The following is a 17,828-nucleotide window of genomic DNA, read 5'->3' on the forward strand; positions in this document are numbered from 1 at the left end:
CCTTTCATATTTTTATAATAATTATGTATATTTCTTTTATTTCGCTTCGCCTTTAAAGTATACAGATATATACATGCACTTTTATATATATACATAATGAACGCATTAATGGGAAAGAAAAAAAAAAATTGAAATAAGATTAAGATTTCTATATATACATATATAAGCCATTAAAGATGGATCTACATGGAAAAACGATACAACAGATTATTGGAACGGATGATCCCACTGTAAAAGCTTTTATTACCGATATTTTCACTACTAGTTCGAGTATTTTCCAATTCACTACTTCTGTATTAAAACTAGACGTCGGGTTAGATATTAAATCCATCCAACAACTATATCATCTATTAAAACAAGAACAGACACCAGCTAAACCAAATGACAACTCAAAAGATAATGATACAAAGCATTTAAAAAAGAATAACGATACAAGGTATAAGGACCCCTCACCAACAAGAGGTAGACAACAAACTCAATCCACGGTGAAAAAGAGAAAACTTACATCTCCAGAGAGATGGGAGATCAAACAACTTATAGCTAGTGGTGCTGCAAATATAAATGACTATCCTGAACTGATAGAGAACGAAGATAAATCAGAAACATCTGCACAGGAAGATGATCTAGATATAGAAGTCAATACCACTGATCATCCGGATTTCTTGAAACAAGAATTTAAACCAGGTTTTAAAAAATATGAGATGCCCAAGATCGTAAAGGCTCCCAGAGGTCCGATGAATAGACAAGCCAGGTATGGTTCCAATTTAATTAAATCACATCGTGAAGAGAAACTTCATCAAAAGAAAAATTTGGAAAAGATTATGAGACAAAAAAATGTTTCTGAGGATCCAACTTTGAATTCTAATAAATTTAAAAAAAAATTTAATAATTTTAATGAAAAAAATTTAGTAGTAACAGATTGGGAAAGGAAAAATTTAAATGAGAAAATCACTTTTGGTAAACATACTACACTTTCCTTAACAGAGCAACGTAAATCCCTGCCTGTATATAAAATGCGGTCTGAATTGATCGATGCAATTAAGCAAAATCAATTTTTAATTATTGTCGGAGAAACAGGTTCAGGGAAAACCACCCAAATTACTCAATATCTTTATGAATCAAATTTCACCAAGAATGGTATAATAGGGTGTACTCAACCTAGAAGAGTGGCCGCCGTCTCTGTGGCTAAAAGAGTCTCCGAAGAAGTCGGTTGTAAATTAGGTGAAAAAGTTGGTTATACAATTCGTTTTGAAGATCATACTTCTTCACAGACTAAAATCAAATATATGACTGATGGTATGCTTCAAAGAGAAGCATTGATCGATCCATTGATGTCTAAATATTCAGTCATTATGCTAGATGAAGCGCATGAAAGAACCGTCGCTACAGATGTATTATTTGCTCTATTGAAAGACGCAGGCCAAAAGAGACCTGACTTGAAAATTATAGTGACTTCTGCCACTCTAGATTCAAAAAAGTTTTCTGAATATTTTCTTAATTGCCCTGTCATTAATATTCCTGGTAAGACTTTCCCCGTAGAAGTACTATACTCACAATCCCCTCAAATGGATTATATAGAAGCAGCATTGGATACCGTAATGGAAATTCACATTAATGAAGAACCAGGTGATATACTAGTGTTTTTAACAGGTCAAGAAGAAATTGACTCATGTTGTGAAATTTTATATCAAAAAGTGAAAACTCTTGGTGATGCTATAGGAGAGTTAATCATCTTGCCCGTATATTCTGCATTACCAAGTGAAGTTCAGTCGAAAATTTTTGAACCTACTCCAAAGGGGAAAAGAAAAGTAGTCTTTGCTACAAATATTGCCGAAACTTCCATTACAATCGATGGAATATTTTATGTCATAGATCCAGGCTATTCAAAAGTTAATACTTTTAATCCAAGAGTAGGTATGGAGCAATTAATTGTGACACCAATTTCACAAGCTCAGGCAAACCAAAGAAAGGGTAGAGCAGGTAGAACTGGTCCAGGGAAGTGCTATCGTTTATACACGGAATCAGCTTTTTTCAATGAAATGCTACCTACAACAATTCCTGAAATTCAAAGACAAAATTTATCAAATACAATTTTAATGTTAAAGGCAATGGGGATAAATGATTTATTGAATTTTGGATTTATGGATCCACCACCAAGAAATTCAATGGTTAGAGCATTAGAAGAATTATATCATCTAGAATCATTAGATCAAGATGGGAATATCACACAATTAGGATTGAAAATGTCTCAATTCCCTATGGACCCTAAACTATCAAGATCTCTTTTGACTTCAGTGTCTAATAATTGCTCACAAGAGATGATCATTATTATGTCCATGTTAACTGTTCAAAATATATTTTATAGGCCAAAGGGGAAACAACAAGAGGCTGATTTGAAAAAATCCAAATTCCATCACCCATACGGTGATCATCTAACACTTTTAAATGTTTATAACCAATGGGAGATAGCTGGTTGTTCAGAACAATTCTGTACAGTAAATTTTTTACATCAAAGACACTTGAGAAGAGCAAAAGATGTTAAGAAACAATTGGAGACGATATTTAAAAATTTGAAATTACCTCTAATAAAATGTTATGGTGATCCAGATTTGATTAGAAAGACTTTAGTAGCTGGATTTTTTATGAATGCTGCAAAGAGAGATTCAGAAGTAGGTTACAAGACAATCTCAAGTAATACAGAAGTGGGCATTCATCCTTCCAGTTCTTTATTTGGTAGGGAATATGAGTATGTTATATATCATTCATTAGTATTGACTTCAAGAGAATATATGTCTCAAGTGACAAGTATAGAACCTAATTGGTTATTAGAAGCCTCGCCTCACTTCTATAAACCTACTGATGAAAATAGCCATTCTCGTAAAAAGGCAAAGATTGTTCCCTTATACGATAGGTTCGCTAAAGATCAGAACTCTTGGAGATTGAGTTCAATTAGACAAACCCGTGAAAGAGCTCTTGGGATTAAAAGATAGTTACTTCTTTAATAATAAAAAGATACAAATCTTTTCGCTTAAAATCTCGTATGCGGCTAAACGATTGAATAGCCAATCGCATTTGCAGGGATCTGTACGGATTCGGTATATTATCTCGGCGAGAATGTTGGAATGCTTAAAAAAACAGCACCAACCTATAAAGTTAATGATATCCAATATACATTTATATTTATAAATTAGATTAATTGACTCGAAATCAAACTACAGATGCTTATTTTATTTGGTGAGGACTAATTGGTTTAAATTACAGATTAAATAATCCCCTTCTATTAAAAAAATAAAGGAGAAGGAAACAAAGAATATAGAAAAAAAAAGAATTACAGAATATAGAAAAATAATGTTAAAGTCAGTAAGCAAATTACCCAGCAATGCCAATGTTGCAGTCATTGGAGGTGGATTTACAGGCTTAACCTTTACGTATTTTTTAAATAAGTTACGGCCAGACGTTAAAATTACAATATTTGAGGGTCAAAATAGAACTGGAGGTTGGATCGAATCTAAAAGATTACAATTAAATGACAATGATAATAATGTGATTCGATTCGAAAAAGGCCCTCGTACTTTAAGAGGTGTTTCTGACGGTACTGTATTGATGGTTGACATGTTAGAAGAGATTGGCAAAGATACTGAAGCTCAATTGTACCATATAAGTAAGAATGCAAAAGCTAATAAACAATTTTTATTAGATACCAATAACCGATTAATTCAAGTGCCAAATTCGTTAAAGACATTATTGAAATTCTCTTTTAATCCATTGGGGAAAGGACTTTATAAAAGCCTTATTGGTGAATGGAAAAGAAATGGACCCGCCAACCCACAGATGGATGAAAGCGTGGCTAGTCTATTGACAAGAAGGTTTGGTAGTGATCAAATAAGTAAGAATATCATGAGTGCATTATATAGAGGGATTTATGCAGGCGATGTAAAGGCTTTAAGTGCACAAAGGACTTGTAATCGAATGTTTTTAAATGATCGTAAGTACGGATCATTTACTAAAGCTATATGGAACAATATCTTCCACAAGAAGTCAAAAAAAGAAATAGATCCATCGAACTCACCATTATTAAACCCAAGATTAAGTATTTACCAGAAGGCGTTTCATCGTGATAAAACAAAGATTCATGAGTTAGCTAATACATTAAAAAACTACCCATTACTAGGTTTCAAAAATGGTATTGAAACTTTTCCCAAATTAGTTCGTCAGTATCTAGAAAAATCATCAAATGTTAATATCCACTGTGGTAACCCAGTTTCATCTGTAATAAAGAATAAGAAAGATATGAATAAACTGATAGTAGAATTACAAGATGGTAAACTGTATGATACTTTTGATCATGTTCGTTTTACTATCAACCCTGAAGCTATTGGCCAAATTATGAATAAACAAGATGTAAGTTTATCAAAGGAGTTATCAAAAGTTAATTCAAGTACTACTGTTGTTGTCAGTTATTATCTACCAAATAAAAATGTGATTAAAAAGGAGTATGAAGGATTTGGGTTTCTAGTTCCATCATCAACTGATAAAAGTAATTTGGGAAAAGTCTTAGGGGTTGTATTTGATTCATGTGTGGAACACAGTTTTAAACCGCTAGCATTAAATAAGTTCTTTGATGATAACAAGACAACTCAAACTGAAATCAGAGAAAAAGCTAAAGAATATACAAAATTAACTATTATGTTAGGTGGATATATGTTGAAAAATAAGGATGATCCATTATTCGATAGATCTAAAGCTATTGACATAGCCAAAAAAACTTTGCATAATGTAATGGATATTTCTGAAAAAGACCTTGACCAAGGATTATGGGATTATTCAGTTGCAACCAATTCATTACCACAATACTTTGTAGGTTATGATGATTGGCAAAAGGATGTCGAAAAAAAGTTCAAGGACAATTTTGATAACCAAGTATCTCTGGGTGGTATGGGGTTTGCAAGAACCCCTAGTCTGTCAGATTTGGTTCTAAATAATTGCCAAGCTTCTATCGACCTATCTTGATCACACGCACATACACACATACATACATACTTGTATATTCCTTCACATTTTATTTATCCATTTATATATGTAATTCTTATTTATTAATTTTTTATAACATGTTTGTATAAAAAGACTCTCTTGGCTTCAAACCCCGATCAAATTCGCTCTTTTCTTTTTTTTTATTTATTTTTTGCCGCATTCTTAACTAAGGCGAATTCTACAAGAAAATCTTTTTTTACTCTAAATTAACTAGCAGATCTCAGAAAAACTCTAAATACCAACTGTTATCAATTGGCCATCGCCTACCAATTCTTGAAATGGTTACAAAGAACAAAAATCCTAAGAGCAAACGCTCTACCAAGAAATCTAAAAAGGCTTCTGTTATTGAGAAACTAGTTAAAGATGTTGCTACGCCAGAGTCCACCTCTGAAAACCTTCCAACCAATGAAACATTATATATCCGTAACATCCCTGAGAAACTATTACCGTCGCAAGTTAGAATTAATTTATACCTTCTATTAAGTACTTTTGGAGAGATAATATATATCAAAGTTGGTAAGCCAAGAAGTTCCTTGCGAGGCCAGGCATTTGTCACGTTCCGTACCATTGATGAGGCACATGTGGCCAAAACTGCTCTTGATCAAGAGCTATTTTTTGGACAATCATTACATCTGGAATTTAGCCGCCAACCTTCAAGGATTCCAGATGCTAGCAGTTAACTTTGAATTACCAAGAATTACCCTGTTGGCGGCTAATCTCGGGGTTAATGGACTTCTTATCACCGAAATATATCACGTCAGAAGTTACAGGAGTTCTTCTACCCCGCGTTTATGATGTGCAACCGGAATGCCCTAAGCTCCGGGAGTTGGGGTAGTGCACGCTCCAAGAAAAGGTACACCCGCAAAAAAACATAAAAAAAGGGTTATGAATGGCCCTGACTCAATCTGGAATTTGCATAAAGTGAATGGTATAAATAGGCATGTTGAATTGGCTTTGAGAAATCCAAGGATCGTTTGATGTAGATGGAGATTCTCAGGTTGAGAAAACTTCGAAAATTTTTGTATCTATATCATACTAATATTCACAACTCGTTACGGTAAAACAAAAAAAAGTAAATCCTATTATTACATACATGGAAGAACCTGATTATTCGTTAGTGGACCTTATTGAGAGCAATTCACGTTATGCAAGCTTGAAAGAATCACTTTCCGGTTATGTCCGTGGTTCTGATGAATATTTTATCGAATTGTTCAAGTTGCTACCTTTGAGCAGTTGGCCCACTTATAAGACATTCCTTAGGAAACAGGCCATTCAAGTAGAAAATTCTCAATATAATGGGTTCAGTCCCGTTTATCGAAGTTCGTTATCCCCTGACAGATTGGTTACTTGTGTTGATCAAGAAGTTTTCCCCAGTGCATACCATCATTTTAAATTTGCAGTTAGAAATTGGCCTGATAACGATTGTTTAGGTTATAGACCTTTTGATCCGTTAACTGGGAAATGGGAATCTTACTATCAATTTGAGTCATATGCAGATGTAGATAAACGGATTCAAAATATAGGGTCAGGTATATTGACACTTGTAAATTCTAGAAATAGGCATCAGGATTCAAATAAGGACGTTACCGTACCCTTAGATTCAAATGATTTTATTGTATCAATATTATCGCATAATCGAATGGAATGGGTCCTTACTGATTTAGCATGCCAAGCTTATTCATTGGCAAACACAGCGTTGTATGAAACTTTGGGACCTACTACCTCAGAATATATTTTAAACTTGACTGAATCCCCAGTCTTGGTCTTTGCCAAATCAAATTTTTTTAAGATCATCTCTATCTTACCAAAATTAAAGTTTTTGAGAACTTTAATTTGTATGGACGATTTATCGAATGAAGAATTAACAATTTTAAATGATTCAATTTTGTCTCAAAAGTTGAATTCTAATAAGGAATCCGTTAAATTATTTTCTTTAAAACAGGTGGAAATGATTGGTTCCTTAAATCATATCCCAGAGATTCTACCATTACAAGATTCACTGTACACAATATCATTTACTTCAGGCACTACAGGTGTTCCCAAAGGTGTGGAAATGACCCATCAAAATGTTACAGCTGGTATAGCATTTGGCTATTCTACGTTTAAAATACCAACACATAAAGTGGGTCTACAATTACATGATATGTGCTTCTTACCATTAGCACATATTTTCCAAAGAATGATCGTTTCTTATGATATTGCTACTGGAACAGGTATTGGCTTTATTCATAAACCAGACCCAACGGTTTTAGTGGAGGATTTGAACCTCTTGAAGCCAGACACTCTTTCTTTAGTTCCAAGAGTATTAACTAAATTTGAGGCAGGAATTAAAAACTCCATGGATAAATCATCTTTCCAAAGGAATGTTGCAACAAATATCTTGGAATCCAAACAAGCAAGGTTCACATCAAAAGGTGGGCCAGATAAGTCAGTGATTAATTATCTAGTATTCCATAGAGTTTTAATAGATAAGATCAGAGAATCATTAGGGCTTGTAAATGCTTCATATTTAGTCACTGGTTCTGCTCCAATATCTAATGAAACACTATTATTTTTAAGAAGTGCTTTAGATGTTGGTATGAGACAAGGTTATGGGTTGACCGAAACTTTTGCTGGTATTTGCTTGTGTGAACCTCATGAGAGAGACCCTGGTACTTGTGGGGCCATTGGTATATCTTCAGAATGCAGATTAAAATCGGTCCCTCAAATGGGTTATCATGCTGATAAAGATTATAAAGGTGAGTTACAAGTTCGTGGTCCTCAAGTATTTAAACATTATTATAAGAATGATGTGGAAACTAAAAGAGTCATTGATGAAGAAGGCTGGTTTTCAACAGGTGATATTGCATTCATCGATAAAAAGGGAAGAATCTCGGTTATTGATCGTGTAAAAAATTTCTTTAAATTGGCACAGGGTGAATATGTTGCTCCTGAAAAGATTGAAAATATCTATTTATCTTCATGCCCACATATAACACAAATATTCTTATACGGAAATTCATTGAAGACATATCTCGTTGGTATCGTGGGTATCGATCCAGATTCTGTACAATTACTCATATCAAAGAAATACCCTCAGGCAAAGGCTTGGACTCCTGCTCAGTTGATCGAGAACATTAATTCAGATATCGCATTAAAACGCCATCTATTAATCTTACTAAATAAAGATGTCAATGCATTACAAGGATTTGAAAAATTACATAACATTTATGTGGATTTAGAACCCTTGACTGTAGAGGATGACGTGATCACTCCAACTTTGAAAATTAAAAGACACAAGGCTACAAAACATTTTAAGAAAACTCTAGATGCATTGTATGAAGAAGGTTCCATGATTAAAAATGGGAAATTATAAGGTATGAGAAATGATTAAATTTAAAAAATTTAAAAAGAATTTAATATATTAAAATATTTAACTTCTATAAATAAATAAAGTTTATATCCCACTTTTATATGTAATGAATAATTTTTTTTATGTTCCATAACATTTTCATCAAAATTTTCCTGATTATTACCTATCACGTGTAGTTTTGGAAATTTGGTATTATTGACGTTTTTATTTATTTTTTCGCGTAACTCAGAAATATACGCAACCTGTTTTTAAAATACTGATCAGATAATTAAAACCACTAAAAGTAAGATCTGTTTCATTTTACTTATACTTTATTTTATTTTTATTCAATAATAGTATTGACAATTATAGGCATAATTTGATATTGAAAAAAAAAGAAATTATTAGAAAATCTTTAACAAATTTATCGGTCGAGAAATTAAAGCATTTAAAGTAATATTTCCTTTTTTTTATTTTTTTGCTAAATATTCATATCTTATTCATATTACAAAACAATAACAAAGTAATTTGTCTTTAACTGATAGATATGAGCGGTATTGGAGAATCAAGAACAGAACTTTTAAATTGGTTAAATGAAATCCTACATTTAAATTACAAAAAAGTCGAAGAATGTGGTACAGGTGCTGCTTATTGTCAAATTATGGATTCGATATATGGTGATCTACCGATGCATAGAGTTAAATTCAATACAGGTCTAGAATATGAGTACCAGACAAATTATAAGATCCTACAATCTTGTTTCACAAGACATCATATTGATAAGACTGTGTACGTTGAGAGATTAATCCGTTGTAGATTTCAAGATAATTTAGAATTTTTGCAATGGATTAAAAAATATTGGTCTCAAAATAAGGATGCTTCAGAATATAATCCTGAATCAAGAAGACATATGAGCGCGAATCCTACTACATCTTCTCACACAAGAAATATATCAAACCGCCCCACTTCAAGATCAACTTCAACTAATTTTAATAATAACAATAATAATACTGGTAATAACACCTTATCGGTATCTAAAAGAAGAGTGAGTGGGAATGTAACAGGTGCTTCGCGGGGTTATGGCTCCTCTCAATATAACAACAATACCAATAATTTACGAAGCTCGAGTGGATACAATAGCGCTAGTAATAATAATACTAATAACAATAGAAATTATTCAACTGAGCAAATAACTAAATTACAAACTCAATTATCTACAGCCCAAAGTGAAATAAAGGATTTGAAGAATGATAATGAAAAATGGAAAGAGACTGTAGAAGTAGCTCAAAGAGAACGTGATTTTTATTTCGGTAAATTAAGAGATATTGAAATTTTTACTCTTGCAACTTTAGATTTAATTAAAGAAGGTACCCAACCATCAGAAACAATTGATTTAACTAATGCATTAACAAAGATTCAAAATATATTATATGCTACAGAGGAAGGATTTTATGAAGCACCAATTGAAGAAGATCTACCATCAGATATTAAAACAAATGATAATGGCCATACTCATCTCAGTGAACAACCTACATCAAACTCATATTCCATAAATATTCAACCTGAAAATACAGCCCCTAATGAAAGCACTAATCATCTAATTATAAATAATAATGATAATCAAAACATTTTTAATGACAGGGCAACAGATCCTGGAAGTCTCACAAGTGGAAATATGCCTCTAAATGATGATGAAATGTTTTAAATTCGTATTAACGTATCTATTAATATTTAGATGTAATACAAATTAAAATATAACTTTCATTAAAAGTAAGAAATCTGATAAACACTAATGTAACTCGCCGTTGTAACTATTCTAATAACATATATATAATAATGATAATAACTTGGGCATATATAATTCTACTTGTTATAACTTGGCATATGTAATATTATAATATACATAATAGAGTTTAATAATATTATACTCTCATGAAAATTAAAGATATTTTTTTACAAGTATATATTCAGAGCCATAAAATAGCTAGCGAAATATGGAAAATGGATTAAATGCACGCATCTAATATGATAAGAAGAGTGAAATATTTGTAGGATTAATAATTTTCATTAAGAATATATAATAATTTATGGGGAGATATTTAAAACTGTCTTGCCATGGTCCTATAATTAGCTGTAGGGGTCATTTGCTGTTCCCAATTTCCATGCTGTTTTATACTTTATTTTTATTTTTTACAAATTATTACTCAACTAAACTTGCTGATGTAGGAATAATAACATAATAATCATATAATAGATTGAGGGTCAATGTCTAAATATTTTGCAAAAGATTCGTTTTTTTCAGGGAATGGTCTTGGCCCTAATAATCTTATCATATCTGCTCGTGTAATTTTTTCTTTCTTCAACAATTCTTTGGCAACTTTATCGACGTTTTCAATATTTTCCATTAATAACTGTCTACATTTTGAATGAGCTTCATCCACAAATTTCTTGACTTCTAAATCAATCTTTCGAGCGGTCTTTTCACTGAATGGTTTATTTACTTGGAAGAAAGAATTTTCTGGATCATTATGATAGGAAACATAGCCTAAATCTGGTGACATACCCAATGCTGTTACCATGATACGGGCCATATCAGTGACTTTTCTAAAGTCATCATGTGCCCCACTTGTTACCGAGGGAAAATGTAATTCTTCTGAAACACGTCCACCTAAAGCCATAATCATCCTATGTTTATATTGATCTTTTGTAACTAAGTATTGATCAGCTGGTAAATATTGAGCGTAACCTAGAGCACCTTGCCCACGAGGAATAATTGAGACTTTTAAAAGAGGGTCTGCATGCTTTAAGAACCAACCACAAACAGCGTGACCAGCTTCATGATAAGCTACTGTTGTTTTTTCAGTAGGAGATAAAACTTTTGACTTCTTTTCTAAACCAGCAATTACTCTTTCAATAGCTTCTTCAAAGTGTGTGAATTGAACGTATGGGTCCATTTTTCTTGCTGCAATTAAGGCAGATTCATTACAAGCATTTGCAATGTCAGCACCAGTAAAACCGGGAGTTAAGGCAGCTAGTTTCCCAGCTAATAATTGTTTTTGCTTGTCTTCAGAATATAGAGGATCTAAGTTCAATTTTTTCAAGTGAACCAAGTATATCAGTTTTCTACCTTCGACATCAGGAGCATCGATTTGAACATGTCTATCAAATCTACCTGGTCTCAATAGAGCTTTATCAAGAACATCAGGTCTATTAGTACCAGCAAGAACAACAACTTGATCACTTGTTGAAAACCCGTCCATTTCAACTAATAGTTGATTTAGAGTGGCTTCTCTTTCATCATTTGAACCTCCTAAGCTACCATTTTTACCTCTTGCTTTACCAATAGCGTCAATTTCATCAACAAAAATAATTGAAGGAGCCATTTTACTTGCTTGCTCAAATAAATCACGAACTCTTGAGGCACCAACACCCACAAACATTTCAACAAATTCAGAACCAGATACTGATAAAAATGGTACCCCAGCTTCACCAGCAACTGCCTTGGCTAATAAAGTTTTACCTGTACCTGGTGGACCAGATAAGATAGCACCTCTGGGGATTTTAGCTCCTAATTCTGTGTATTTGTGAGGATTTTTTAAGAAATCAACGAATTCCATAATTTCTTGCTTTGCTTCTTGACAACCGGCAACGTCTTTAAATGTGACCTTAACATCCGTCTCTTTATTAAAGAGATGAGCCTTTGACTTACCCACTCCAAATATTCCGTTGGTACCGCTGCCACCACCTCCATTTAAGTTGGATGCTCCATTTGCAACTTTTCTTGTTATCAAATATAAACCACCTAATAATAAGATAGTTGGTACAAATGGTAATAAAATCTGGGACATTGAAACTCTAGTAACATAACTGATTGGGATTCTATCAAATTTTGAAATATTTAATTGATCTTGTAATTGCTTTAATTGTTCTTCTAAAGCATCAACAGAACCGATAGTAAAAGAAACAACTGTATTAGTATTAATTAATTCGGCTTCAACATAATATTTGTTTATTACAGTAATTTTTTTCACCAAACCTTTTGAGACATAGTTGTTCTTGAAATCTTGAAAATTCATTTCATTACCCATAGGATCAGAGTTTGATGATGAATTTGAATTGAATAAAGTAAATAAGACAGTAAAACCAATCGTCCAATAAATGGTATTCAAGAATTCTTTAGATTTCAAATAATCACCGAGCGAATTATACTGTGGTTGATTGTTATTCTTCTTTGAAGGGTCTTGATCAGATCCATCATTTTGTTGTTTTTGATTATTTTTTGTACTGTTGTTTCTGGAATTCTTTTCGTTTTGTTGGTTGAAACACTTAAAAGTAGACTTAAATTGTGAACAAGGTGAAGAATGAAATAGTTTGATTTGAATTTTGGAAGGGTTTCTAGTAGAACCTAAAATGTTGCTTGTACTCCTATTATTAATGCATTTTCCCCTAAGATTATTATCATTATTTATACGTTGGTGATACGATCGACTTATTATAGTCTTAGTGGGGTGTAATATTGGTAGTGAAGAGAATGTAGCTAATTTTTTACTATGTATGGCATTAGCTTTAATAGTTACTCTGGTAGTTAACATCATCTTGATTATTTAATGATATTCCTGTAAAAATAGAGAAGCCCCTAAATTAAAACAGAGGCAGTTACTTTTCACTTTTCAAAATAATTTTTCCCACGGTACAGCTGGTATTATTACAGAAGAATTTTTGTTAATTAATGTTTGATCTGTCACCTTTACTAACTACGCGATAGTTTATACATTCATCTAAAGCTTTTAATTATTTGCCTCTCTTAAATAACTAATATTTGCAATTACTAAAATTACGACCTTCTGGAATAATGAATATGCCAGTATTACCGAAAAAAAATCTGAGATTTTAGATTTTAGATCATGTGAAAAAAGATTAACAGAGTAAGCAATTAATGTACTGTTGTTAATTTCCAAAAATAGTATATAAGATTATATATACAATGGTAACTTTAATATCTAACAAAATATATTCGAAGACATATAATGATATGATCATGAACTGAATGGAGTTATTACTTATAACAATATTATATATTTATTTGGTTATTTAGAAAGGAATAAAAGACAAATACACATTAAAAAATTGTTATAGAATTTTTTTGAAGTAAGGTAGTATACGGATGAATTTTGTTCATAATAAGTTTTCCTTTTATATGCTGAATTGGAAACAAAGTCTTCAAGTCTTCGACTTTTTTTTCTCTTTTTCTTTTTTCTCTATATTCAATTAAAAAAAGTTTATAGTATTTAAGGCAAGGCAATTCAAAAACTTCATCTGCTGAACTCAATAAAATCTCTTGGATATATAAAATATAAATGAGAAAGTTACAATCTTACTTTCACAAAAACTTAATGTTCTATCGTACTATATTCTATAAAAAGGACAGGACTAACTAATTTCACATCTTACAACGTCTTATTTCTCATATGGAAGAAATACATAATTAGGTATCGAGACTTAGTATAAACTAAATTTGAAAACTCGTAAAATATCTTTACGTATTTTGAAGAATCAAGATGTATATCAAATACCTTCTATATTTATGTCAAAATTATTTTATCAAAATAGCATCCTATATCTAAAAAAAGGGGTTCTACTGTAATTACCCCCAGAGTCATTATTTACTGCTATTACCCGAATAAACGAATATTTTTTATCAAAATAATAGGGTTATCTAGTTACAAAATAAGTTTTTGAATTATTAAATCAAATACTATGTCTACTAATTTGTTAAATATATTTTCATTCCCATTTTGATATATTTTCAACAACTTATTTGACATTTTCTACATAATTAATGCATGCTTGCCAGATAAGACAAGCAAGATGCTCTAGGGTTTAAAAACTTTACTTAGTTAGAAACAAACTAACTCTAGCTGTTTCTCTGTCTTTATGTAATAATTCCAAAAATATCTTTCACATAGCTATTCATCAATTTTCTGAAACTTCTACATCTAATATCTAATTGATGGTGTTGTAGAAGAAAAATTATCTATTTAAAATTTTATAATTAGAGAAAATTTTAAACACTTTATTATATATAAACATGTTTTGCTATCCTCCAAGTTAAACAAATGTGTCATTTAATTTTATTACAAGCTAGATATTTGATTTACTTGCTAAGTAGCCCACAGAAAAGTTTCTCGAAAGAATAACTCTTAGTAGCCACGATTAAAGTAAACTGAAATAGAAATACCACTTTTATAAGTTCAACTACAGCATGTTAAAACAAAGATTGAATGGTATACAACTGTGTTTTATAACTGGAGTTAGCCGGGTAATGCGACTACTCTAAGGGTTTCGCGTTAGGAAATTACCTTGGCGATATCATCTACGACGGATGTTTTTTGAATCCTGCAATTTTCTATTGAAATTTGAAATTTCGATACTCATTGGGATAATGGAACGTCAAATGGAAAAACTAAATAATGACTGAAGCAAGAATTTACTCATTCATTTATAAGAAAAATGAGCTAGCGTCTATCATTGTTTATTAATCATTGATACTACTTCTTTCCTATTACGTATAAACTTTTTTTCCATTGTTCCTTACAACTTTTTTTACCTTAATTTTATACCACTTATTTTTACTATTTCTTGTTTAAAAGAATTGAGTAATTTAGTTAACATAAGCCCGTTTTATACCTAGGTTATTAAACAACTCACAAAAGCATAAATACACATCCAATAATCGTTTCACAATGGCTGGTGCTTTAGAAAATGCTCGTAAAGAAATCAAGAGAATTTCATTAGACGACCATGCTGAATCCGAATATGGTTTCATCTATTCTGTTTCAGGTCCTGTTGTTGTTGCTGAACATATGATTGGTTGTGCCATGTATGAATTAGTTAAAGTTGGTCATGACACATTAGTTGGTGAAGTTATCAGAATTGATGGTGATAAAGCTACTATTCAAGTTTACGAAGAAACTTCTGGTATCAGTGTTGGTGATCCTGTTATTAGAACCGGTAAGCCTTTATCAGTTGAATTGGGTCCAGGTTTAATGGAAACCATTTATGATGGTATTCAAAGACCATTAAAGGGTATTAGAGAAAAGACTGAATCTATTTATATCCCAAGAGGTGTTGATGTTCCAGCTTTAAGTAGAACTATTAAATGGAATTACACTCCTGCCAAACTTAAGGTCGGTGATCATATCTCAGGTGGTGATATTTTCGGTTCTATTTTCGAAAATTCTTTACTTGATAACCATAAAATCTTGCTACCACCAAGAGCAAGAGGTACTATTACCTGGATTGCTGAAGCTGGTGAATACACAATCGATGAAAAATTATTAGAAGTTGAATTTGATGGAAAGAAATTCGACTACACTATGTACCACACATGGCCTGTTCGTGTTCCAAGACCAGTTGCTCAAAAATTATCTGCCAGCTACCCTCTATTGACTGGTCAAAGAGTTTTGGATGCTTTGTTCCCATGTGTTCAAGGTGGTACTACATGTATCCCAGGTGCTTTCGGTTGTGGTAAAACTGTTATTTCTCAATCATTATCAAAATATTCTAACTCAGATGCCATTATTTACACTGGTTGTGGTGAAAGAGGTAACGAAATGGCCGAAGTCTTGATGGAATTCCCAGAATTATATACTGAAATTAGTGGCCGTAAAGAACCTATTATGAAACGTACAATTTTAGTAGCAAATACTTCTAATATGCCAGTGGCAGCCAGAGAAGCTTCTATTTATACTGGTATCACGTTAGCTGAATACTTCAGAGATCAAGGTAAGGATGTTGCTATGATTGCTGACTCCTCATCTAGATGGGCCGAAGCTTTAAGAGAAATTTCTGGTCGTTTGGGTGAAATGCCTGCTGATCAAGGTTTCCCAGCTTATTTGGGTGCCAAATTGGCTTCTTTCTACGAAAGAGCTGGTAAAGCTACTGCCTTAGGTTCACCAGACCGTGTTGGTTCTGTTTCTATTGTTGCTGCCGTTTCTCCAGCTGGTGGTGATTTCTCCGATCCAGTTACTACTGCTACTTTAGGTATCACACAAGTATTTTGGGGTTTGGATAAGAAATTAGCACAAAGAAAGCATTTCCCATCTATCAACACTTCTGTCTCTTATTCTAAATACACCACTGTCTTGAACAAATTTTATGAATCAAACTACCCAGAATTTGCTACTTTGAGAAATCGTATTAAGGAAATATTGTCTAATGCTGAAGAACTGGAACAAGTCGTTCAATTAGTCGGTAAATCTGCCTTATCAGACAGCGATAAAATTACTTTGGATGTGGCTACTTTAATTAAGGAAGATTTCTTACAACAAAATGGTTACTCTTCATACGATGCCTTCTGTCCTATTTGGAAGACCTATGATATGATGAGATTATTTGTTTCTTACTACGATGAATCCCAAAAATCAGTTGCCAATGGTGCCATTTGGTCTAAATTAAGTGAAGCTACAAGTGATGTTAAGCATTCTGTCTCTTCATGTAAGTTTTTGGAACCAAGCAGAGGTGAACAAGAAGTTCATTCTGAATTCGAAAAATTAATGTCTAATCTTCAAGAGAGATTTGCCGAATCTACTGACTAAAGGATAGGTGATTGATAAAGTTGATTTATTGAACATTCACACCTTTATAAACTCTATAGATAAAACCTAATTCAAAAAAATAAAATAATATATAACGAAGTAGTTAAACAAGTATAACCTAATTTAAATAACACCTTGAAGTATCAATCCTAATTTCCTGTAATATATGTGGTAAGTTATAGATATTCTAGAACGCTATTTCTTTTAACTTGAATAATTTATTATAGAATCATCAGACTTGATCTATCGTAGATTTGTTGTCCAGTAATGTTTTTTTTCCCAAATTTATTAGACATATGAATGGTATATAAATAATAAAACAACTCTATAAAAATATTCCTTGTTTATTTTTATACTATATTCCAGAAAAAAAATTTTCTATATAATTGCCGTTTAATTTATAACATTTTAAGTATAATAAAGGTAAATTAGTTCATATGTTATGTTATTGCTCTTTTTAAAAAGATAGGCAATTATTCTCAGTTCTTTTCTTTTTAGATTTAGAAATATCTTTTTATTTTATAGAATTGAAAAATAATAAAAATTAATTTAAGACTTCTTTAATTCTCTCCTTAATAACTTCTTTTTTGGAGTTCTATGTATATTTATATATATCTATATGAAGCATATGTTAACAATAAGGAACTGATCTACGTATCATTTGATTCTTAAATATAGCTGAGTTTGCATAAATAATTTGTGAAAGAAATTACCTTCTCCAAATATTGTCACCAATTTTTCCCATAGCTTAATAAGGCTCTCCAAAGTTACATTCTTTGGCGTTACTTTTTCTAGAATTTAAAGTTTTACGGACTTCAATATTTCCCTTGGGGCTATTTGTGAGATATTTTAGGGCAACAGAAAATATG

The 17,828-nt window shown here is 31.9% G+C and overlaps 7 protein-coding genes across 7 annotated transcripts; 6 read left to right on the plus strand and 1 right to left on the minus strand.

Moving 5' to 3' along the window:
- Positions 1 to 176: 176 nt before the first annotated feature.
- Positions 177 to 2,990, plus strand: PRP22 (DEAH-box ATP-dependent RNA helicase PRP22; the record flags this gene model as incomplete). The annotated part of the gene is made up of 1 exon (XM_004180411.1): positions 177 to 2,990. One exon carries the CDS (start codon positions 177 to 179, stop codon positions 2,988 to 2,990), a length of 2,814 nt encoding a protein of 937 aa, XP_004180459.1.
- Positions 2,991 to 3,348: 358 nt separating this feature from the next.
- On the plus strand, positions 3,349 to 5,010 carry HEM14 (oxygen-dependent protoporphyrinogen oxidase; the record flags this gene model as incomplete). Its single annotated transcript, XM_004180412.1, has 1 exon — positions 3,349 to 5,010. One exon carries the CDS (start codon positions 3,349 to 3,351, stop codon positions 5,008 to 5,010), a length of 1,662 nt encoding a protein of 553 aa, XP_004180460.1.
- Positions 5,011 to 5,309: 299 nt separating this feature from the next.
- Positions 5,310 to 5,711, plus strand: MSL1 (U2 snRNP complex subunit MSL1; the record flags this gene model as incomplete). Its single annotated transcript, XM_004180413.1, has 1 exon — positions 5,310 to 5,711. One exon carries the CDS (start codon positions 5,310 to 5,312, stop codon positions 5,709 to 5,711), a length of 402 nt encoding a protein of 133 aa, XP_004180461.1.
- Positions 5,712 to 6,124: 413 nt separating this feature from the next.
- On the plus strand, positions 6,125 to 8,386 carry FAA2 (medium-chain fatty acid-CoA ligase FAA2; the record flags this gene model as incomplete). Its single annotated transcript, XM_004180414.1, has 1 exon — positions 6,125 to 8,386. One exon carries the CDS (start codon positions 6,125 to 6,127, stop codon positions 8,384 to 8,386), a length of 2,262 nt encoding a protein of 753 aa, XP_004180462.1.
- Positions 8,387 to 8,909: 523 nt separating this feature from the next.
- On the plus strand, positions 8,910 to 10,067 carry BIM1 (microtubule-binding protein BIM1; the record flags this gene model as incomplete). The annotated part of the gene is made up of 1 exon (XM_004180415.1): positions 8,910 to 10,067. The coding sequence occupies one exon, from the start codon at positions 8,910 to 8,912 to the stop codon at positions 10,065 to 10,067; it is 1,158 nt and encodes a 385-aa protein (XP_004180463.1).
- Positions 10,068 to 10,605: 538 nt separating this feature from the next.
- AFG3 (AAA family ATPase AFG3) lies at positions 10,606 to 12,954 on the minus strand (the record flags this gene model as incomplete). Its single annotated transcript, XM_004180416.1, has 1 exon — positions 10,606 to 12,954. One exon carries the CDS (start codon positions 12,952 to 12,954, stop codon positions 10,606 to 10,608), a length of 2,349 nt encoding a protein of 782 aa, XP_004180464.1.
- A 2,151-nt stretch (positions 12,955 to 15,105) lies between these two features.
- On the plus strand, positions 15,106 to 16,959 carry VMA1 (H(+)-transporting V1 sector ATPase subunit A; the record flags this gene model as incomplete). The annotated part of the gene is made up of 1 exon (XM_004180417.1): positions 15,106 to 16,959. The coding sequence occupies one exon, from the start codon at positions 15,106 to 15,108 to the stop codon at positions 16,957 to 16,959; it is 1,854 nt and encodes a 617-aa protein (XP_004180465.1).
- Positions 16,960 to 17,828: the final 869 nt, after the last annotated feature.

The sequence above is a fragment of the Henningerozyma blattae genome, chromosome 4, assembly GCF_000315915.1.
Source record: "Henningerozyma blattae CBS 6284 chromosome 4, complete genome".
Classification (NCBI taxonomy): Eukaryota; Fungi; Ascomycota; class Saccharomycetes; order Saccharomycetales; family Saccharomycetaceae; genus Henningerozyma; species Henningerozyma blattae.